The sequence below is a fragment of the Ischnura elegans genome, chromosome 3, assembly GCF_921293095.1.
Source record: "Ischnura elegans chromosome 3, ioIscEleg1.1, whole genome shotgun sequence".
NCBI classification, from domain to species: Eukaryota; Metazoa; Arthropoda; class Insecta; order Odonata; family Coenagrionidae; genus Ischnura; species Ischnura elegans.
Genome location: NC_060248.1, coordinates 7931141 through 7955612, shown reverse-complemented (window position 1 = coordinate 7955612; position 24472 = coordinate 7931141). Strand labels below are relative to the sequence as shown.

The window sequence follows — 24472 nt, the reverse complement described above, 5'->3', positions numbered from 1 at the left end:
CACCAGCCAGTCACTTGCTGTAGTTAATTTTTTTTCTATTTACGGGAAAATCTGTTATCAGTAGTCAAGCTCTTATAAAGACTCGCTGAATTTCACCAGTAGGCTTTAAATTCATATCGGCCTGAGCAGTGTAGCATGTGTAGTACGCTATTCAGCCGCCTTTGGCGTCCAACAGAAGCTCGACTTACGTTGTCTGAGGATATTTGACGGCATTCCTCACCTATTCCTCCCTAAATCTTACCCTTGCCTTATATAAGCCCCTCAGCTTACGATAAGCTGCTTATCATTTTTTTCTGTAAGAAATTCATAAGAAACAGATAAATCTCTTACTTTGTGCTATCTGAGAATGGTACTTTGCAAAATTAATTTTTGTTTAATGAAAAATGCAAAATCATTGGTTCTTTTGATTTGTGCGGCATGGCAAAATATTTTGTGATTCCACAGACAAGATTATCAGACTTTTCCCTGATTTTCTTAATCCACCCAAATCGGCCCTGGCTTTTTCATGAATTCTCTCATGACCTGTAAGAATCCTGGAAGACTGTTGGGCAGTTTAGGCCCTTGCTGTAAGTCAATGTTGCATGATGGAAATCCTTAAATATGTAGTGGCAACCATTTACATGTTATAAATAAAAATAGGATATCAGATTCTGATGAAATATTGGAGACAATTTATGCCAAAAATTCAACCTCCTCCACAAGTACTACGATACAGTAGTCTATCACTTGATATAGGTTTGCAATGCAATGGATTCACTCCATAAGCTGCATGCTGTGCTGTTTAAACAGGATACCCCCTCCGTCGTTCATTTCACCTGTCACAGATATTTCTTACTCATAATGTATCACTTTAAAATCACCATCCTAAGACTAATTTACAAAGGGAATGAGTTTTTAATCACAGAGAAATAGATATTACAAAACTCATTAAAAACATTGCCTCTTCGTGTAATACAATGCTTTTGCATGGGAATAGGGTGGTTTCCTATTATTTTTTTATTGCCTAAATCGAAAGATCAAGATCAGAATGCCTGGAGTACATATTTCACGCTTTTAGATTTTTAAATGACGATATCTATTTTTCGCGATTAAATGAAAAGTGAAAATTTTCAAGCTCGCGAAAGCGCGACGGCTAAGTATGATTGATGGGAAAACTCCGTGTGACGTCGTTCTGGTTCCCGCTGTCGCCAAGTGAGGTGACCTTGGGGCGAGGCTTTGAGCACTGATACGACGCAGGATGCTAGCAGGTAGCAGAGTATCCTGCTAGCTGGTAGCGCTTGGCTTAAATAAGGATTATTAAACCTTTTCAAACGAAGGAAACTTTCTGACCTTAGCCAGTTTTAATAGGTGATTATTAAGACATGTTTCCCTGAGCTCTGTGCCTCATGCATGCATTGGTAACCTCAGACGATGTAAAACTCCTATCTACTCCTATAGAAACTAGGTCCCTGTGACGTCACGTGGAGTGGCATCGCATATGCGCCAATCTGCCCTTTTTCAAATGAGTTTAAAATTGATCAAATGGTTAATGTTAATATTCGTCTAAACTGGTATTTCTAAAACCAAATAATTTGTATGTTATGTATACATTAATGGTGGGTAACGAATCGCAATCAATGCCTTTCATTTTCTTTCATGAAGGAAACTACCCTATTTGCACAGAATCAGATTAGTATGGCGGACAAGATGTTGGCATCTCACCCCATGGGCTCCATTTCAAATGCAAGCAACGGTGGAGATTGCCCAATCCCTGTTTGAGTGCTTGTCGGTGGATTGAATCGCAGCCCAAGGGGTGGGTGGGCAATACTCCACCCACCACACCAATCAAATACAAACCACACATTCAATAATTCTTCAGGATTCAAGAAAAACTAAATGCTCAACAATATACTAACACCAAAATTAATGCAATCTTCAAAAAAGTGTAAATGTACATGTACACATTAGGCTATAACAGGTATGAAAACATTTTCCACTGCTCTATGATACACATGTAAGAAAATCCAACCTCATAAAGATGAATAATCTTGAATGATATCCTCATAAATATGAAACCTGAATCTGTTGAACTTATTCATAAAGATTGACTTGAATCGAGGCCAAGCAAGCCATCAAGGCAATGTTTCAAGTCTCCATACGAACCCCAGGTAAACCTCTTTTTTCCAATGCTCAAATCCTCACACTCTCTTCTTTACATATTTTGACATATGCTTGCTTCATACACTCCAACCGGGACAAATTTCCTGCAAATGCCTCTTACCACAATTACTCTACCCGCTCTAGAAATAATATACACACTCAGCAATACTCAAGTACTCTCTGCCTGAAAGGCCCCCACCACTCCGCCTCTGCAATTTTTAATCACATCCCTGAGGAAATTAAATCCGTCTCTTCACCTGCTTTGTTTAAATGGAGGGTTAAAAATCTCCTACTCAGAAAGTGCTATTTATACAGTGTCTCTGAATACATTGAAGACTCTCATAAAAACATATGATATTGTGATGTGTTTTCCCTTTTCTGTATTTTTATTGTATATATATATACATATGGTATACGCATCTCGTAATGTCTTTTGTACTTCTATATTGCATTATTTTTTTGTATGCAAATCTTTAGTAGCCATGCATTGTATTTTGCCAATGGTGATAAATGAATATTAATATTATTTGATGAGTTTCCTTTTCCAGACGTCGACCAAAAAACTTACCTCGATCAGCTTTAGCCTTGACTTTGATAACAGAAGTTTGGAAGCTCCATGGCTGTAAACCGGAGAGTTGGAAGGAGAGCACATCCAGTCAACTTGAGCAAGTGAGTAAGAAAGACCCTCCAAAACCGTTTCCACTAGCATCCGCTCACCAGGTATTGTCCGTAAAAGTAAAATGCCTCAGCTTGCAATCATCTCCAGGAATTTCCTCTCACAAACTTGGCAGAAAGGACTCTTTCACTCATTTATTTTTAATTGTCGATTGTGGTGGAGTTTTAAAATAAAGAGATCTGTACTTTACCACTTATCAATCCATCTATTACATCTCACGTTACATATTTACGGCATCACACACAACTGCTGAGCACCTAACCCCTTCACAGCAACCCCTCTCATCAGTATTCTTCATTGATGTTCAGTCCAGTGATGTAATGGTGCCGGTTAAGAAAAGACGTAACGGTCAATAACACTTTTATCAGTTTCCGAGGAGGCTGCCGCGGAGATTATGACAGTAGGCTGCGATTTTTCCAGGTTTCCTTCCGTGTTTATCCACATCTATCGGACAATATTTCACCAACGTTCCAGTTGGCTTCCCCTGGTCCATGGAAGTGTCGATGCAGAAATTTGATCGCCTTTATATACACCCTGTTTGGCACCTATTTTGTGGAGGTGTGCCCTGATTGGTTGGGATCTTTGAAGACCCGTTTCCACGAGCTGGCGAGAGCTTTAATTCTTTACACATCCTATCCTCATCAACACAAAAGATCACCACCCTAAAGACATCTGTGGAGGAGTATACAGGGGCGCCGACTTATAAAAAATATTGGGGGGGCCCATATCGGAGGTCTTGCCCCAGGAAGAGGTTAAATTGAAAGTGTGTCGCAGCACCGAAACACTACCATGATTCACAACACTTGATTCAGTTAACCTGCTTAACCTTATAATTATTTGTTTCAACACACATTGTTGAATTTATTTTAAAAGGTAACTATCGTCAAACATGGGAAATAAAAATTAACAATATATTTTTTTGATTTCACTAAGCATAATATAACTTAATTATCTTCTTGAATTATTGAGGGGGCTCTGCCCCCCCAAACGAATCTTTGAGGGGGCTCGGGCCCCTTCAGGCCCCATGGAGTCGGCGCCACTGGGAGTATACCAGATTAAATGCATCTGCGGAGATTACTGCAACGGCCAGACATCAAGAGCACTGAAATGCCTAGTTCAATAACACAGAAGGGCTGAAAAAAATAGACATTTCAGCCAGTCAACAGTGCAGGGGGAACACCTACGGAGTGGACCGACCCAAAACATTGACTTCGACAGCACCTCTCTATTGAATAAAGAAGGTCGCTAATATCAGAGGATCATCAGGGAGGTGAATGAAATTGCTGAAACACCCAAGAACTTCAACCGTGAAGACAGCTACACTCTCGCCAGCGGGTCTTCAAACATCCCGACCAATTAGGGCACACCTCCAATTAATAAGTACCAATCAGGGTGTATATAAGGAAACCAAATTTCTGCATCGACACTTCAGTGGCAGCACTGTAAACAACAATGTAAATAATACATAACTTGTAATAAAAAAAACAGACAGAGTAATACTTCACCTTAAAAAATTAAAAAAGTTAAGGAAATTTGTTCCGGCACTGCTAATTTTGCCATGACGTTACTGGTTGAGTCTATAAAGAGTGAATCTTTCCCTAAAAGAGCAATTATCCTTCAATGAGTAGATGAGCTGAAACTCTAATGACATCATCAACTCATGAAAAGTTATCGGCAACTTTCATATTTTCTCATTTTTTACTAATGAGAGAATGGCTGAATAAAGAAGACCATTTTTTCACGTCATTCATGAGGAAGCTTAAATCAGATTTTTTAGTTGGAACACGTTTTTCCACAGGAAAAAAAACTTCTTTTACGGGTAGTTGCCACATTCCTGCCGAAGGACATCATTTTTAATAATTATTAAAATTTTAGCTGAGACAGAAACGTTTAAAATTCATGTGGTCAGGGAGGCTACTGAAATCAGAAAACACTCTGTTAATGTAAGTTGAGACCAGGGGCTGATGCTAGGCAACACGTGGACACTAATTTCAAACTATAAACCCCTATAGAACCATCCCCTGCAACTACAACAATTGAATAGTTGTTTCACTTGTAAGAAGCCTCCTGCATGACAGGGGAAACACCAGTAAAAAGTGATTAAAATAGGCAGAGATTTATGCAATTAAGAAGCTTTTCGTAATCAATGATCTGGGAAAGCTTGAATCAGTTATGTATATTTTTCCTCACCATCAACTGAATCCTTCTAATGAGTTGTGATTTTGAGTCTGAGAGAATGGCCCCATCCCATTTAAGATGGTCATTCTCTCTCTCTCTCTATCTCTCAGGCTTTGCGAGTAAAATCTGCGGGTGTTTGTCTTAAATATGTTGTAAAAAAGATTCCAGCTGTGACGATGAGATGAAATGAATGTTTTCAACGCATGAATCCTTCCGCATTCAGGAGGACCACCCAAAGTCTTGAAGCAATGGGATACGAGGCTCCTCCAGGGGCTGCATTCTGATTCTTAATGATGCCATTACATCACACGTAACAGTGAAATAATGCATGTATCTCACTTATGCCAGCAACAAGAATCTGATTTGGAATCAAGCCCTAAATTAGCATACCCTGGACTACTTTTTTTCGTGCAATGGAAAACGAATATCAGACTCAGGGCAGAGAGTAGCTATGTATGTATTTCTGATATGTTAAACATTATTATATCATGGCTTCATAATGACAAACATTAAATAGAATCCAGCCTCAGACTTAAAAGAAAATGAAAAAAGCTGATGGGAATGATTCTATTATTCATTTAAATTTGCAAACTTTGCATGTATATAAACGCACAAATTGTGCAGAAATATCTCTGAATCATTATTCTCACACGCTCATCTTCCCTCTCTCTAAGGACATTGAATTTCTGGTTACTCTAGTGGTCACTCTCGTTGCCACATTGGAAGGAAAAAAATAATTCCATCCTTTTCCTACTCCCCAATCCATCCTCTAACGGATACCACAAGGATTCCAGCAGGAACTCAACCCACCTGTAACAGCAGAATCTCGAGTAAATTAAGATTTCTTGTAACTAAATTAGACATAATTGAAAAAGAATTGGAATAATTCTTCTGGGATTTTTTCCATAAGATAGTCTGCTTCTCTGTAGCAACATAAAATGCCTAGTTTCACAATATATGCCGAGAGATCCCATTGTCTTCAAATGAGAGTAACGTGTTAACTTTCCCCTCCCTTCCAAACCTCTTCTAAGCCCAGGGATCTGTTTCCCTCCACTTTACTGCTGGCATTGGCCAACAAATCTAAAAGCAGTGATTGAATTGATGATTTCCAGAGGAAGATGGATCACATTCCGGCAATTGGTGATTTGCTGACTCAAGACTCGATTGACTTCCTCCAGACACTTGACACCATGGATGGATTGGCAAATTCCTTCCCAGGCATCGATGAGGAAGCTTGGATGACATTATGCAAGCACAGGAGAGTAAAACTGCAAAATGAAATCAAGGTACGTGAATTACCGTATATGTCTGAATATATATATGTATGAGTCTTGGCTTCCGGGCGTTCCTCCGCGTTTAGATGTCCATAAGTGACGACAGTTTCTCCGGCCATCCTGCTGGCGTCTTCAGGTCAGAAGTAGCGATGCATAAAATTTGGCCGTCTTATATAGGTGGCTTGGGGATCAGAGGCCGATTCTGATTGGTTGGAATTCAGGTGGGCTCTGATTGGTCATTGGAAGACCCTTTTCCATTTGTTGGCTAATGTGTAGCCGTCTTCTCTGTTGCAGTTCTCAGGGCGCTTAGCTATCTCTACAGCTTCTCGGATTAGCCTAGGATAGAAGCGGCTTTCATTACACAAGACTTTAGGCTTATCGAAATCCACAGTGTGGCCAGGTTCCGACCACGCGTGCTCCGAGACGGCGGAATTGTTTCTTCTCCGTGGCACATTCATGTTCCTTTATCCTGGTTTTGATAGAACGGCCGGTCTGTCCTATGTAACATTTGCCACATGAGCATTGCAGCTGATATACTCCCTCGTGTAGTGAGCGTGGGATCTTGTCCTTCGACTTAGGTAGAAAGTCGCTCGTTTTTTTTTGCAGCAAGTAAACCTGGTCTTCACGTTATGCTTGTTCAGAATTCTGGCTATTCTCTCCGTGGTTCCTGCTACATAGGGAACGGCTGCGTACGCTGCGGGTTTCTCTCTCAACGAGTCCTCAGTAGATTTATTTCTATGATTATCACTCCATAAGGTCCTTTTTAGGACAGTCTCTTTCTTGTAGCCATTTCTACAAAGCGCCTTGGCAAGATGTTCTTTTTCTTTCTGGATAGAGTCATTGTCAGACATTTTACGAGCTAAACCATTTAAACGCGGAGGAACGCCCGGAAGCCAAGACTCATATGAAGAAATGCCGCAGAAACCTCAGATCAAAAATCATGTCTGAATATAGTTTTTTTCCAAAAATGCCCATGGTAAAAGTAAAAGGGGGGGACTATATTCAAACGCATTTTTTAAATTTTTACCGAAACTGAAGCCTCAAAATTAGGGGGGGGGGGGACTATATTCGGAGGGGGACAATATTCGGAGAAAGACGGTATTATTGGGAGCGTTGTAGCCTAGAGGGTGGAACGCTTATCTGCCAATCGGAGGGAGGGAATTCGTGGTGAATTAATCCCAGTAGAATATCTCGAATCAGGGGTGCAGCTAGGAATTAAGGCTGGGGGGGGGGGGGAGGGGTTTAGGTGCGACTAATACCGGTGTGTGTGGGGGTATGGAATACCCACCAGGATAAGTGGCAGGTGCGAGATTAATAAATGGGGTAGTTTTCTTCATCAAAGAAAACGAAAGGTATTGATTGCGATTCGTTACCCACCATTAGTGTATTCATTATATACAAATTATTTGGTTTTAGAAATCCCAGTTTAGACGAATGTTAATGGCCAATTTTAACCGCATTTGAAAAAGGCCAGATTGGCGCCCATGCGATGCCACTCCATGTGACCTCACAGGGACCTAGTTTCTACACGAGGAGATAGGAGTTTTACATCGTCTGAGATTACCAATGCATGCATGAGGCACAGAGCTCAGGGAAACATCTCTTAATAATCACCTATTAAAACTGTCTAAGGTCGGAAAGTTTCCTTCGTTTGATAAGGTATTAATAATCCTTATTTAAGCTAAGCGCTACCTGCTAGCAGTGTACTCTGTTACCTACTAGCAGCCAGCATCACAGTGGCACACAATATCCTCGCCCCAAGTTCACCTCACACGATGGAGGTGGGAACCAGAATGACGTCACACGGGCTCTTCCCAGCATTCATACTTAGCCGTCACGTTTTCGCGAGCTTGAAAATTTTCACTTTTCATTTAATCGTGAAAAATAGATATTGTCATTTAAAAATCTAAAAGGGTGAAATACGTACTCCAGGAGTAATAATCTTTCGATTTAGGCAATAAAAAAATAATAGGAAACCACCCTATTACTGAATTTTAAGATAAATTTTTCAAAATGGTTTAATGGCTTACTGAGGGATATTTTTTTTTAATCCGTACACCATTCTATTAGTAATATCAATCGAATTAAGTAAAATGAATTAAACTTAAAAATTTCTCTGATCTTTGAGGGGGGGGGTTTTATAACCCCCAAAACCCCCCCCCCTCACTGCACCACTGCCTCAAAGTGCAAGGAGACCCAGGAAAAGGAAGTGGTGGTCCATTCTATCCTGAATGTGTCATATTCATCAGCCCACGCCTTCATATGGAGTGAGCTCTAGCCTCACCTATCCAAACCAACCTTGGGTATGAATGTCAAATAAATCTTGGTCAAATACATTTATCAGTTATGCTCAAGTAAGGGTTTCCATCCACAATATTATAGAAAAAGGTCATCATGTTGAAGTGCAGGTTATATGCAGCAGTGATTTTGATTGAGATGTTCACGGAAAAACGGTGCAGTTACCATAATATTTACTTAATAATCTTCATAATGCATTCCTCCTGCATGGATACACTTAGTTCGACATGTCTGCCACTCCTCAAAAGCCCTCTGGAAGTCGGTTTCCGTAATACTGTTCGGAGCCTTTGTCATTGCTGCTTGAACCATCTTGATGGAGTCGAACCAATATCCTTTGAGCTCCCTTTTATTCGCAGAAACAAGAAAAAGTCCAGTGGAGCCATGTAGGGGGGGTGAGGCAATGTCACCACGTCAAATTTTTCTAGCAGCTGCCGCACAACAATTGCACTGTGGCACAGCGCACTGTCACAGTGAAGTTTCCAATTCTTGACAATGGCTGATGCCATGCTCGTTACGCGATGTCGCACCAGCTTTGCCCACATATCCTCCTCGCAAGATCCTCTATTACAATGGTGTGGACGATTTCAACAGAAAGGATGGTCTCCTCACTGATAAGGGCGATGGTTAAACGCTTGTCAGAGTCCAAAACGTTTTTCACTTTGTCCACCAAAGCATCGGTTCTAGCGATTGTCGGGCATCTGACGTGGTACTCGGCTTCGACGAGCTCCCGGCCTTCCTTAAACATTTTGTGCCACTCAAGAACTCTTGTGCAGCTTAAGGCATCATCCCCATAAGCCTGTTTAATGAGTTCAAGGGTCTCCGATGTGGATTTCCCGAGTTAAATGCAAAACGTCACAGCGTAGCGTTGCTCGACAGTGAGCTCCATGCTGGGAAGTGACGACACCACAAACAATCACATGTCACAACAATCAACCTGCTGTCTCAACACATGCCCGGAGGCGACTGAACTAAAGTGCGCTGGAGTCATGAGGGACCCCTCTACCGAGCCGACAAGTAGGACCCCCCATCCACCCCATTGTTGAGGCTACAGCGAAGCAGTCCCGACACTTATTGAACGGACCCTACATGATACAGAGTATTGGTAATATTCAGACTTAATACATTCAGTGAGAGAGGCGGGCCACCAGGGAAAGGTAATGACACCTACCCTGAATGCATGATTATCAGACACCAGTGGCATACCTTAGGGTGAGCTCTATCTTCACCTATCCAAACCAACCTTTAGGTTGAATTACTGGAGTGAGAGAAATGATAATTGAAGTGGTAATTCACAAAAAAATCAAGAGCAGAGAGAGGACTGGGCTTCACATCACCATCAAGATAGTATTATACCCTGGGGAAGCAGCGTGGTGACTCAGAGCGTTGGGGTTCCGACCAAACAGTCCCTCATTCAAATCACATGCAGTGAAAGAAGAATCCCTTTGTATGCAACCAAGCAAAAATCCTCAAACCTAAACCCCCAAACTGTGGATTGCTAGACTGCAAGTCTTTCACACTGTGCAGGAACACATGGCATGGAGGCCAGAGCCTCCTTTTTGCCAGGAGGGCCAGAACAGGTATCGGACCCTTGCAATTTATTTATTCATTTATTTGTGTCGATTACCCCCGAAAACAGGCCTCTGAGGCCTTTACATCGGGAGTTTTAACAATCAACAACAGACGATCACACAAAACCATGTCCTGGAAGGGGCAGCCCATCCAGGTGGGACTCGAACCTTCGGCATCGTAGGCGAAGACTTAACCCCTCCGCCACCAAAGCCGACAAATCCCCTCTCAACCATTTTCCCCATGGCCCCATTTGCCTATATATCGAATAAAATGGGTCAAGTATTTCATTGGCCAAAATCAATAAAAATAATATACATAGTATAGAGTTTGACCAAAATTTTCTGTTTACGTAATTTGATTCCAAATTCACACCAAGGAAATCGGTAGATATACCCCACACTGGTTAACACTCTTTCTGTGCACCAATCCAATTCTATGCATCTTGCATCCAATTACCAGAGTACATTGGGAGGATAATGAAAGGACAGGCAGTTGCCTAAAAGGAATGGAATGTGACGGCTAACAAGAGAGGGAGGCACTATAGTTTGCGAAAGCAAAGCAAAGGCTATTATATATTATTCATGAAAGAAATAGTTTAAGCCACAGAGATGAGAAGGACCTGGGAGAGCGGGAAATGAAATGGCCAAATGTTCCTCTGCATGATTCCCACGTCTACTTGTACATTTTTCAATAAGAGTACATCCTGAGATGTACATTGTTCATTTGTACGCCCACTGTCTTAAACAGAATGTGGCCAACACGCACATTCCTGCGATATGGTTTTGAAAGTGTAGTAGGGCCTGTAAATATGTGCATTTATAAAAGTTAAAGAAATTATTCACGCACAGGAAAAATAGGAAAAAATTTCATCAAAAGAAAAAAAGCATTTGCCCAAGAGATATTGCTAAAGGACAGACACCACACTCATATTCCATAAGCTGAATATATTAAGCTATTTTTCAATTTGTTAACTGAATCATTCTCCTTATTTAAAAAAACAGCAAGTCATGATATGAAAATTAAGTGTAAAAATTATTCATTTGTCATTTATAGTATGCTCAATTCAAACACAAATTCAGAGTACCAGAGGGTTGTTTCCCATGACCCCTCGTTCAAAAAATAATACATACAATTTCACAATTATGAGTGAATAGTTCCTCCATACGTTAGGTTTCTCAACTTTTATCATTATGATCATTTTTTCTAGGCTAAGAGTGCAGCTCATGAACTTGCAGAATCAGAAAATGCTAACAAGCAGTGTCAAAAAACGCTTGACACTCTCAAGGTGAAAGAAAACAGGCTGCAAGAGGAACTTAATAATGTGCGAATTTCAAAGCTAGACTTGTGCCACAATGCCCAGGTAAAATGCATGTTAAATACCCATGTTTGTAGCGCATGTTAAAGATTGTGTAAAATATTACTAACCTGGAAAATATTTTTAAGATTTTCAGGTACATGCATACAATTTTTCAGGTTCATACAATTTCATTGGTAACATTTATTTAGTACATAGTCGTACCATTGATTGATAGGGTTCTTTGATGCCACTGATCATTTTATCATCACCTCTCTCTCGATGTTGAACTTTCCATCATTTTCTTATCAGCTATTCAATATGTACTTAAAATAGAGTTGCTGGCATCTGCAAGATGAATTAAATGACTATAGTCTACGATAGACTTTACATTAGGTGGAAGCCTGTTGAAAAATGTTATGCCCAGGTTGTCAGAATTATAGTAGGCCTTTACGAATCTACACTGCTCAGTTTCTAAATTATTTTTGGATCTGGGGCCTAAGTCTGTAACTTCGTTTTCTCCCGAGTTGGGAGACAAGAGACTCGTGAAGCTCCAGTTTCATCCAACTGAAGTCTGTAACGGTAACGGAGAAAACTTTCTCCCAGTAACGGAGACTCTGACTCTCCTGGAGAGTATCATTCTCCCGACTGAAGTCCGTAACGCGATTTGGAGACTCTGACGCGCCCTGGACGGGAGCTTGGGAGTCACCCGCCCGGGACCCGGCGATTCATTTTCTCCATAGGAGAAACGAGGAAAATACCAATGGCGGACCGTTGTGGGCGATCGTACTGCAGTTCTAATTGTATTCTAATATGGTTTTTTACGTATTTGTGACAAAATAGAACACGAAAATGCATTCTTCAAGTTAGGCAGGCAACTTATGTAGTGTAATTTGTGACAAGAATAGAAATTTTTGTATGGCTGCATTTGCAAGGAAACTACGTGCAGTGAACTTTCATTGTGCCTCTAGTATAAGTGAACAAAATTTGTGTCCTTAGTGTACCCCTTAGTGAATTGATTGCACATAGACGATGAAGTAAAGAGTGAAGTGTGTTGTGAATGTAACATCTTCGACGAAATTATTTCGCACGTATATAATTTAGGCTACGAATCAACTGTATATTTGAACTAGTCTTACTTTAGGGATACATCGAACGCATGTTAATTTTCATTCGTTTGTTCGCTTCTAAGTTCTGTTTGATTTTATTACGTATTGCATCTATTTCCAATTCCCGTTGTGAGATGTGAGGTTTTGGCAATGTTTACATTTCACGCATTTCGTTGTGTTGTTGTTTGTTTTTGTTTTGGTCATGTTACGGTGAGAGTGATAGTGAAATTCGAAGTTTGTTGGTGTCACAATAACTGGTTTAGCAATTTGTTTCAACCTATTCATTTAATTGTCTTCGCAATGTTAATGTGAAATAACGTAATCTGATTCTAAGTCGTTAGTGATGAGTAGGAAGTGAGGTGTAAAGAATCCTTACGAACTTCAAGGAGTGCAAATTCTTTTAGTGTGTGCAAAGTGATTGGAAAACCGATTATCATGTTTTATTAGTGTTACATAATAGTGTTTTATATTTATTGTGAGCCAAGATATTTATTGAAACAGTTGATTCCGAATATAATGATTATAAGTATTAAAAAGATAGAAATGTGTGCGTTGTAGTGCTGTATGTGATATGATGAGCAATAAATATGTACAAGTAAGGGTAATTTTGCTTTGTTTTCTCTATATATACCTCTAGTAAACCATTTTCCCCATGTTTTCGCTATTCTACGCTGTCAGTATTTGAAATTTTTTAAAGTAGCGAGGCAGGTTGTTGTGTTTCCTAAACTATAACATTTTGGGAGATTGTAACATATGCTACTAATTGCTGGCACGTAGGTATTTGCAAGAATAACTATGTACCATTCACACATTTATCTTAACGTTATTTTCTTTACGATTCTTTTCTGCATAGTAAAGTTTTTCAATTTTCTTTTTCCACTCCCACATTGTGTATTTCAGCTTTTTGAGGATAAATGCATGTAATACTGACGTTGATAGTTATGTTTTTCCATACTCATCATGCATTCACCAATGAAAGTAAGCATCCGAAGTGCAAAAAAATATGCCATATATATCATCAATGAATACAGCGGCCGTTTGTATACAAGATTACCTCCATCTAAAACATAAAAATGCTTTGGTGTTACGCATTAGTCTCTCCTTTTTCAATGGTATAATATACTCTTTTGTGTGTACTAATGAAGAAATATATCTGCGATGGATTTAAATCGATTTATCCACTATCAATTATAATTTCGATGCATCAATTTCTTTTATTTGAAAGTTTAACTTTAATGATGAACGAGTAGCCCTTATTACAGGTGAGAATCGTTTGATTTCCCTCTCGTTTTTTTATTTGAAACAAAGCTTTTCTATTGGTTCTTCACGGTATCGCCGGCTTCGGATTCAATATTTTTCATACCTATCTGCTCTTCCTATCCGATACCGAGAATTAGAGTTTTCTCCGGTAGCGGCCAGGAACTGATGTTTTCTCCGCCGAGTTACGGACTACAGTCGGGAGGAAACTACGGGAGAGTACAGAGTCTCCGGAGAAAGGAGAATTCAAGTTACGGACTTAGGCCCCTGGGGGTCTATTCTCTAACTCGAAGCGCGGTAGCTTTCTGGTGGAAAGATGCTTAATTAAGCTACTTGCTCCCACTTGTATTCTCTAACGCTGAAGCTCCTGCGAAGGGAGCTTGCAGAAGCTACCGGTAGCTTATTAGGCTCCAGCCCTTATTCTCTATGGGATTTGGAGCTACTTCCGTAGCTTCAAACTAGCTACCACGGTAGCTTCGCGAAGCGCGCCCTCGAACCCCGCGCTTCAGCTAGCTACCATCAAAATACATGGGGAATTCCCATAGGGCCGCAGATTCCTTGGCCTGGGAATTCCTATGAACCGCCGTGAACCAAGTGGCGCGTGTCGCTAATCTTTTGTTCTATCCCAGCAGTCTTTCTTGACACGGCTAGCGATTGAGTGGTAAACAAGAAAAGTGTTGACTATTTTTGTTGTTTTGCGTAATTATTTTCTTTAATGAGGTCGGGAATGCTGCGTAAATTATTTGAAGCCTTCAATTATTGTATTCTTAACAAAGTAGTGGGCATGAGTGACAAATTTCGTGACTAAACATATATGTTTCGGAGTGAACTATCGATCGCGTTTACTAGTTGATTTCATTATTTGGAGAAGAAAAATGTTGCTTTCAATCATTTTATATCACGTGAAATCTTATTTTGCATGAAGTTATACTATAGTGAGAAGAAAAACCCCGAAAACAGTGATTATTATTGATGTTGCGAGAGACTGTTGTAGTGACGGTACAAATTGATGCGTTGAAATCATTACCAATGCCAATGTATCCACTGCACAGAGATGGATGTCTTATTTTTGCAAGTGTTTATACATTTATGATTAACTTTACCGTGCATTATTAGCAACGATCTTTGTTGTGAAGTGATTGTGTGAAGAGAGTTTTGTGTTACATAGATGCAGACCGTAGAGAGGTGGATATATTATTGTGTTATAATGCAATGTAAGGTGTTTCATGATAGTTATTAATAAATGTTTTGCTCTTCCAATGAATAAATGTGTTCATGATATCATTCTGCTTTCATTTGTGTGTCTTTGGCCGTATATACGCATTTAATTTCAGTGCCGGTAGTTAAGTTGGTGTATTTGTTTTGAATTTTGAGAAAGTGTAGCCATGGATATTCCAGAAGCCCACGGAGGAAGTCATCACAAAAACAATAATATAATATGACTTTAATATTGGGAGAAGGAACTACGTTTAATAGGTTGTTTTTTCATAATGATGGTCAAGTTCTAATGAATCGCTCTCGCTTGCAATAGTGCAAGCTTGGCGGTTGGCATATAATACTTATTCATAAAACCATTTAAATATTAATTTAGCCGTCGTGAGAACGGCACGACAGTAGAGTTTTGTGTAAATATCGTTTGAAGCATATTGTGAGCCTAAAGTGATTGCTTAGGCCAATCTGAGTGAAATGACGTAACTTTCAAACATAATTTTCTCCACCTTCCCATTAACTTTGTTGAAGATATTCCCGAAATAATATACACTTATCGTATGCACATGTTATTGCGATATTCTCTCGCAGTGCAAGAAGGAACAATCTCTGCACAGAAACAGTTGGTCATCAAAATTTTTGCATCAAACAGGCAAAAGCATAAGGAGCGCTGAGTGTAAAGTTCTCGGGAATTAGAACGACAATGTGATAGCATTGGTTTAATGTGTTGGTAGTTTACTAACATTTTCTCTTCATTATATTTACATGGCCTACATGATTATCAATCGTGACATAAACTGCTGCATCGATCGAAACTATTGAATTGATATAAAAGCCGCTTAGCCAAATATAATTATTTCTACGTATTTCTATTATTATTCGTATTTCTATTATTATGAAAGCTGAAGGCACTCAGCATTTCGTAATTTACAAAGCACATTAATTTCAACTATAAGAAAAAGTCAGCCGAGAACGACTACAATATGATTTTCCCGCAGGTTACGAAATGAAACGAGCGATTTCATTGGTTCAAAGAGTAAAAACTGAGTTCGCACGAAATATTTCTCATACCCCATATCCGGTCTGAGAAAGCTACCAGAAATTCTCGGTCTGAAAAAGCTACTCCCTGTTAGAGAATAAGGTTGGTAGCCAATTCTGGTAGCTAGTTCGAAGCTACCACGACGGGAGCTTCGAGTTAGAGAATAGACCCCCTGGTGTCATGTGCATAAATCTGAGACCTGGGCTGCTATTCTGGATAAGCGTTGCAAAAAATAGCATATGCTATTCTGAGGGTCATTATTGCAACGACCCCGTATTCTGAATGACGTGTAGTAATAATTTTGTTCGGAATAGCATCATGCTATTCCTTGCGCGAGCTATTTGGAAGCTCCGCCCCTTCCCGTATGAAAAACTTTCTGAACAGTTTGCGCAACCAATGGGGGAGAAGATATTTTATATATTTTTCTGTATTTTATGGAATATTGACTTGCAATTTCAAATAATTGCTTCATTTGCATTTAAAAATTATATTAAACCGTGGATTTATATAATACGCTTTGAAAATCTCGTTTAGGAAATCAGCTGATTGTTGTTGTTTTGATAATATCACAATGGCTTCAGACAGGTGGGTTAGGTCATAATTTTACTGTTATAATGATGATTTATCGGGCATAAATATTGAATCATTTACCTATATCCGATCGGTCCTTTATCGTGAGATATATGTTATGCGAAATAATCATTGAAAGCTAAATATGTTTGATTTTCTTCGTAATTGTCTTAGGCCTCGAAGTCTGTCTGTTCGTTGCATGTCAAAATAAATATGTACCAACTTTTATTGCTTTGATCGTGACGATATAGCTTTACTGTATGAACTAGAAGCTTTCGTTTCTAATACTAGCTTTATATTATATGACTCCCTAATTTCAATTCATTCTCTGTTTAGGAAATGAAGTAGGTGGCAACGTCACCGCTGTGCTTTCATGTAATATGATGGAATAGTATCAATATTTCAGCTGCAGATTTGGAAAAAGCAGAGGGATGTGATGGTGAATTTGAGGATGGATGGAACAACTGTGAAAAAGTGAATCGCGTGGAAAGTGCTGTTGTGTCACTTATTATTGTTTTCGTATCAGCTGATTTTAATATGCTCACTGAAATTTTTGATAGACCCTGAACTGTGCCGATATACTGAAACTTAATTGTGTGAATAACTTACTTGCCTATAGAGGAAACAATTTGTATTGAATTCCACATGATATATATTGCATTAATGATGTACATGGATATTCCATTAAACGTTAGTGGCGAATCATATTTGTTCGGAAACTTTATTGGTGTTCGGAGAAATCCTTTGTTTTCAAGCAAGTAATTCAAGTCGACTGCCCGTGTTATAAGTTTGTAAATTTTAAGTTTTAATTGTAGAAGGTAGCGAATAGTGGGGAAAATAATTTCGACTCGTTGCATGTTTTTGTATATACTGTCCAATTGAGGAAATGAACGGCTGATCAAAGTATATGGTATTATTATGGTAATATATGGTTTTCATTGAAAGCTATAACTGTTATTATATTTGGCGAGTTAGTGTGTTCACACAAGCTTGAAAATTTTCAAGAATCGACCTGATAGCCTACATTGAGGATATTTTTAGTAGCAAGTCTTGTGATGAAATAAAATTATGAGTTGTAAATATGAATAAAACACGGAAAATTTGGGCTAATCGTAGTAATTCTTTGCATTAATTGTTATTGTTTTCGTACTGTCGATGAAGCAAGCTTGAGCTTCATATATTAAGCTCGAATGTTAATTTCTAACCAATTCACTTAACTAGTTAAATATTCATCACTTATGCTACTATTATTTAATTAAAATAAAGCAGATAACATTTTATTTTTGGCTATTATTCCATTTTTCAATGCTTGATTATGTTACTTTAACCTCAGAAAAACAATTCGACATCGCAATGCGCACGTTTTCAGGGTTGCAATACCGAATAGGTCGGCCTCGAAGACCGCGTAATATTATAGCAAGCCTACCGGTTGCAATTCGCCGTTCAGAATAGTGAATTGCTACGGGCCTATGCTATTCTGAGAATTACGTCTTCCGGTGTAGTAAAAACACGAATTGCAACCGTTCTGAATACCAAATAGCATAGGCGTTGCAATACGCTATATTATAGCAACATCGGTTGCAATATCGGAGAATAGCATAATGCTATTCCATCCAGAATAGCAGCCCTAGTTGAGTATAAATGTATGTTCTGTTTAATATAGTATAGTAATATTTGGAGAATATACTGACCATAGATAGTCAGTATGTGCATTTTTTTGAATGGAGGTCGACAGGTCTCTCTAGGGCCTGCACCACATAGGATCCTCAATGCCTTTTTCTGTAAAATTAATACTGATTGAGCATCGCCAGCATGCCCCCACAGTCTGATGCCATAAGTTATAATACTGTGGAAAAAGCAAAGTATGCGGACCTTAGGTGGTCATCGCTTATATAATCTTTTAAGTTCCTAAGCAAGTCAAGGGCCCTAAACAGCCTTTTACTTGCGTATATGACATAATTTTTCCATGTCAGTTTACCATCAAAATAGAAACCTTAGATTTTCACAGGGTCATTGTCAATCTCAATGCTTTTTAAACTGCATAGAAGCAGCTGAGTTTTATCAGTGTTTAAAAAAAGGCCGTTGGCAGCAAACCAGCAGTTGGCCTCCGCTAAAGTTCTCAAAGAAAGTGAGCTCACTTTGCTGTGATCTTTTCACTTCTGAAAAAAGGTGGTATAGTCAGCATACATCACACTACCAGTGAAAACATTAAAAGGAAGGTCATTAATAATTACGAGAAAAAGAAGAGGACCGAGGACTGACCCCTGTGGCACTCCATGTTTCACTGTCAGGAAATTAGACTGGCCACCATTACGGCAGACAGCCTGCTTTCGTCCTGATAATAATAATAATAGACAGGAGGACAAGAAACTGAGTTCATCACTTTGGTAACCATAGTACTGTACATATTTTGATCTTAAGAGTGGATTGGTCTGCACAGTCAAAGGCAGAGGTTAAGTCACATAAGGTAAGGGACAGGCACTGTTTATTTTCATAAGCATCCATTATTTGTTTAACTACTGATTCAGCGGCAAGTTCAGTAGATTTTCCACGGTGGAAGCCATACTGAGAAGGAGAGAAGAAGTTCTGACTATCAAAATGTTTTAAGATTTGACGGAAGGCAATATTTTCAATTATTTTGGCAATGACTGAGATATTGGTAATGGGTCTATGGCTTAGTGGCTAAATTTTGTTAAGTAAGCTAAGCCCTCTTTTAAATACTGGAACAACCTTGGAGAATTTGAGTTCTTCAGGAAAGTAGCCAGATCGAAAGCAGGCGTTGATCAATATTGAAAGAGGATGAGAAATAAAGTGTATAACTGAATTTGAGAGGCCATTGATATCACTGTTTTTCGAATTTTTGAATTTACTCATCAAACCATTAATAGAGAGCAGTTTGAATCCCTAATTTTGGTTCAATCTTTTTATTTCTAAATTTTCTTGCAGGTCCAATTAATAATGAAAAATGGGAACATAGAACTAGGCCTAACGGGATGTCTCGCTGATTTTTCTGATGCAATTTTGATTCACAGGAGTGTAATAGAAAAGGTCAACGAGATAATCGTGGTGAGTAAGAGAGGAGGATTAGGTAAGGCACAAAATCCAGCCATTCCCACTGATGCATAAATTTCGAATGACTCGTTGCCCTTTGCTCCAAACGCAGAAAAGTGGCGAGGCTAAGCTGAAGGCCATGCAGAATTTTGCTGATTTCCGAAGAAAAGTGTTGCTGAAGGAATGGGAACACAAAAAGTTAAAGCTACAAATCCAGGATCTGGTTGATCACATAGATTTGGTCGACAGGACAAAGGTGAGTTCAACGCAAATATCTCTTGTACACAAATTTAGCTTTTTCCTGAAATAGATTTACTGGGTAGTGGGGGTAGATGATGGGGGAAAGTGGGGCGGAGGAGGTTGACCACTTAAAGTCTGGGAAAATTGAGAAGATTTTAATCTATAAGGTGGGTCGTCAATGACAGTTTTTACATGATCAGCTTAAAAAACAACACACCACATGAAACAAGTATTTTTTCCGTAGTCATGTGCCTAGGGGCCACTATGCACAAAGGGTGAAATTTGCAATTAAATAAATAATTTGTAATAGCTGGGATTCGAAACTGGATTTCCTGATTTCCAATCCAGCCATTCCCACTGATGCATAAATTTCTAATGACTCGTTGCCCTTTGCACCAAACGCAGAAAAGTGGCGAAAGTCGGGAAAGTCATTCTTCCCTGTGGATATTTACGCGATTTTATACATATGTGGATATTTACGCATGATTTGGACTGCTTGTGGCATCATATGCTCAGCAGCCCAGCAGCACCTTGTATGGTAGTGTCCGTAAATATCCACAGGGAAGAGTGATGCCTCGGTATCTTAACTGGCTAAAGCACTCGACCGGAAATTGGGGGAACCGGGTTCAAATCCCGGTCAAGGCAAATGATTTTTTCTTTGTGGATCTTTCGCACAATTGTGCATTTCAGGTGACTCCCGTAAAAGTTATCACCGCGGCTAGTCCCGGTATACTTTAAACTAACCAGTTATGCCATCTAGCCATCTTCCTTCAAAGACAAATAAAGAGATCTGGGTTTGAATCCAGGCTAAGCCTAAATATATTTTCATGGTAAACTTCACCCTGAGTTTATCTTTTAATAAAGATGCTTAAAAATTACTGACGAATGTCTAAGAGCTACTTGCCTAAGAATATCAGACATCAGAGGCATTATTGGTATGGTATGGTATTTGGAGGAGGCGACCGAGAGCTGAGGTCATTTGCGCCATGAGGGAAGGGTAGGTAAGGAAGGGTGGAGAGAAACCCAGCATCAGCATTAGCCTACTCTTAACGAAAGGTACCAAGGGGACTGAAGCTTAACGTCCCATCTGACGGACAAAGTGTTGCGCTTGAAATGTCCTCAACAAAGCACTTGAGCAGGTATGTACCAGACAGTCTCTGAAAATTCTCTGCCTCCGCCGCGATTTGAACCCAAGGCCACAGGGTGGGAAGCCTACACTCTAGCCACCACATCAAACCGATCTCCCCATAGGCATAATTGCTGAGAGGTATTGCGTACCACCATGGCGCCATGGAATTAGTAATGAGCAAATAGCAACCACACTTCTACCAAAACGATGACCTTTATCTACCCTTGCAAATGATATATAACTGAGTTAAAACAAATTGAGTACTACAAAAAGCCATTCATTAACTGCTCACTTTAGATTATGTACTCATTTTTATCATTTTTTCATTTTAATCAATAAAATTTTTCTTTGGAGTCAATAAGTCCCCATTTTTAATTTTAATTTTGTATATCTATGGTAGCTATATATGTATAGTTATTGAAAGAGGTTCACTGGATCAGTGCCATTGTTTTCTAATACTATTACAAATAGGCTTAATAAACGACTATCCACCGTAGGTAACAAAGGACATGCTGGAACACTTAGCCAAAGAAGAATCAGGAGAGAAATCACCTAAAACCCGGGACAAAGACGGATTAGGTGTGAAAGAGGTACGTAAACATAATTCATAATTAAGAGTACTATGCACATCACCTTTTTATTCAGAGCAGGAATGAATATATAATGCAATGACTATCACAATGACGCTGGGAGCATTGAACGTGGGCCACTATTAGACCACATTCATTTGAATAATGTTACCAGTGGCCGATACATATCATGTACCTCCGGTCAGCTAGGCTCTGTAAATTAGCCTCTAGCTGGCTGCTGTTGATTTTCCAGCATTTACATTCACAACGGCAGACAATATCATGCAGCCCACGCTCAATGATACCATAGCTGATCATTTCTTTGGGCCCGAGGGGATTGTTATTGGCAGAAATTATCAATTGAAACTAATTAACATGTCATGCAGTGTTCTTCGCATTTTCCAATACTAGAAATTAGCATTGACACCCTGTACAACGTGAGAAAGCTGGGAATAAAATGTGATGATGTCCTTTCTTTTCCCTGGGTAAGATCACACGTTGGATATCACTACCAGACGATAAAAGTAATAACTTATCACAACCCCACTCACGCTACACCAACCATCATTGTGGGTGATGCACCCACGCCTAACTATAAACAGTATTATTATAATTATATTATGTGAAATTATAAATTTTATTCCCAGGCATTGATAATCCATTCCATATTAAACAGATAATTAATTTCTACATTAGGGTAGGGTAAGGTAAAACTAAAAGTCTATTATATGCTAAAACTGAAAAATATATTTTTTAAACCTGCTGCAGTAAAGAAATATAAAGAGTAACAAATAGTAAAAGAGTAGCAAGTAGTATAAAGAGTAACAAATAAAAAATAAATAATTAATTACCAAAAGAGTCAAGTGGTCTAGAGGTTAGCTGCAATGTAAGCTAGGCCAATAACCCACCACCTGCGACCTAGTGGATGGACGTGGTGGCTTTAAGCTCAGCTACACTATTTTCCCTGCCCGCATTACAAGGAAGTGATTATCAATTCCAGATTTATAAGAAGAAATTTCAAGCTATCCAAGGAAAAATACATGAACTAGAAATCAGGATTGTGACCAAGGAAAAAGAAAACCATAAATTAGATAATGCAATACGAAGCCTAAATGTTGATGTTAATGAACAGCTTCTGCAATGTGACCCTTTACTCGAAGAAAAACATGCTAAGGCTATTGGTGCAAGGCACGTATGAATAATGTAATCTGAAATGGGAGGATTCTGAAACATAATGCAATATCACTAATGAATTTATTTTCATACTTCCAGGATGTCAGCTCTTGTCCACAGAAGTAAACTTGTGAATGAAATTCAGCAACAACACAATGACATATTGATACTTCAAACAGAACTAGAACTATTACGATTAAAAACCTTCCCCACATTTAAATATGTTGAAATCAAATAAATGTACATCAAGCAAAGACCTTAACATTTTGTTATTTCAAAGCCTTGATAGCCATGTATACAATACATTGTTACATGTATACAATATATTGTTAATTTATTATTGTAATAAAAAATATTATCACTTTTCCTGTATATTTTTATTCATTTTAATTGAAAGAAAATGGTCAATAAACAGCAAGAATGCCTATTTAAAGTGCACATAAAATAATAGAAATAATAAAAAGAAGCTATTTACATCTTCTATATAATAAAAATGAATTGCTAAGCGTTGGTCTCGCCTAAACTCGAGAACAGCTGTTCCGATTTGGCTAACTTTGGTTTTAAATTATTCATGGAAGTTCAGGGAAGGTTTAAACAGTGAGAATATAATTCCGCAGTAAAGTTAGTTATTAATTCCAGCAGACCTTTTTTATTTTACAGATTTAAATTAGTGATAATGGTCGCATATAGTTGAAACATATACCATTGGAAAGGTAAATATAAAAAAAAAATTCTTATTTTTGCAATCCATTTCTGTTTTCCATGGATTGACAGTGGATTTTGAGAAAACGTTCATAAAAATGCTGAAATTTGAGCGTTTTTGACTAATTATCCCCTTGGCGACCATCAGTATTGTTATTGTATGAACATCTGAAAATCCCCTGAGGATGATCAGCAAGTCGCTGCTCGAAATGTCAGGAGACATGGAAAACATCAACCGGTGGAAAACCCGAGAAACTTTTCTGCAATTGTTATTGTAGTTTAACTTCTCTTTCTATATGTTTATTCACAAATTTAGTGAGAAAAAGCATTCTCGACTTAGGTACTTTAGGCTATTTTGTCATTAACCGTTTGTTTATGTTGAGACATTCATTCTTTTATGTAGTGTGACTTAGCGACCCTATTTTTACCACTAATTGCACGAGAACAATTTCTATTCTTTGATTATTTTCAATGCTAAGGAGATGACGACCAAATTCAGGTGGTTGACTTCAATCAAATATGCGACGAGCTACATTACGTGCTAACCGTACTTATGACCAGCGAGAGACAGAGTATAATAATAGTCGTATTCAATACCTCCACTTCACAAGCACTCAACACTTGCTCACCGAATGAAATCCGCTCATCTAGGAGCTCAACAATACCTCCAACTCTCCAAGCTTCAGAACAGAGCGTTTATGCTCCGGCTACTGCCAGCTTAGTGGATTTGTATTGTTGGGCAACTAGAAGAGTGGATTTGATTTGGAGGGCAATAGTTGAGCGCTTGTGCAGTGGAGATATTGTATTGGTGTGGCTTATATTGGTTATAGAGTAACTGAAAAAGGAGCAGACAGGATTAGAATGCAACGAGTTAGTGAACATCAAACACAACAACAGCGAGCACGACACAACAAAAAATTAATCGATAAAGACTCAGTGCTCGTGTGATCATGGAACGAGTAACATTTGACGACGATAGGGTTGTAGATAATTGTG

At 38.9% G+C, this 24472-nt stretch overlaps 1 protein-coding gene across 1 annotated transcript in view; it reads left to right on the top strand.

Moving 5' to 3' along the window:
- Positions 1 to 23071, top strand: part of LOC124155413 (cilia- and flagella-associated protein 43) — a 62016-nt gene extending 38945 nt beyond the window's left edge. Inside the window, exons 21-28 of the mRNA XM_046529202.1 lie at positions 2688 to 2808; positions 6106 to 6279; positions 11342 to 11494; positions 19559 to 19678; positions 19776 to 19919; positions 21530 to 21622; positions 22602 to 22789; positions 22874 to 23071. Of these exons, the coding sequence (XP_046385158.1) occupies positions 2688 to 2808; positions 6106 to 6279; positions 11342 to 11494; positions 19559 to 19678; positions 19776 to 19919; positions 21530 to 21622; positions 22602 to 22789; positions 22874 to 23012 (1132 nt within the window). The 3' untranslated portion in view covers positions 23013 to 23071. The remainder of the gene's footprint in view (positions 1 to 2687; positions 2809 to 6105; positions 6280 to 11341; positions 11495 to 19558; positions 19679 to 19775; positions 19920 to 21529; positions 21623 to 22601; positions 22790 to 22873) is intronic.
- The last annotated feature ends 1401 nt before the right edge of the window (positions 23072 to 24472 follow it).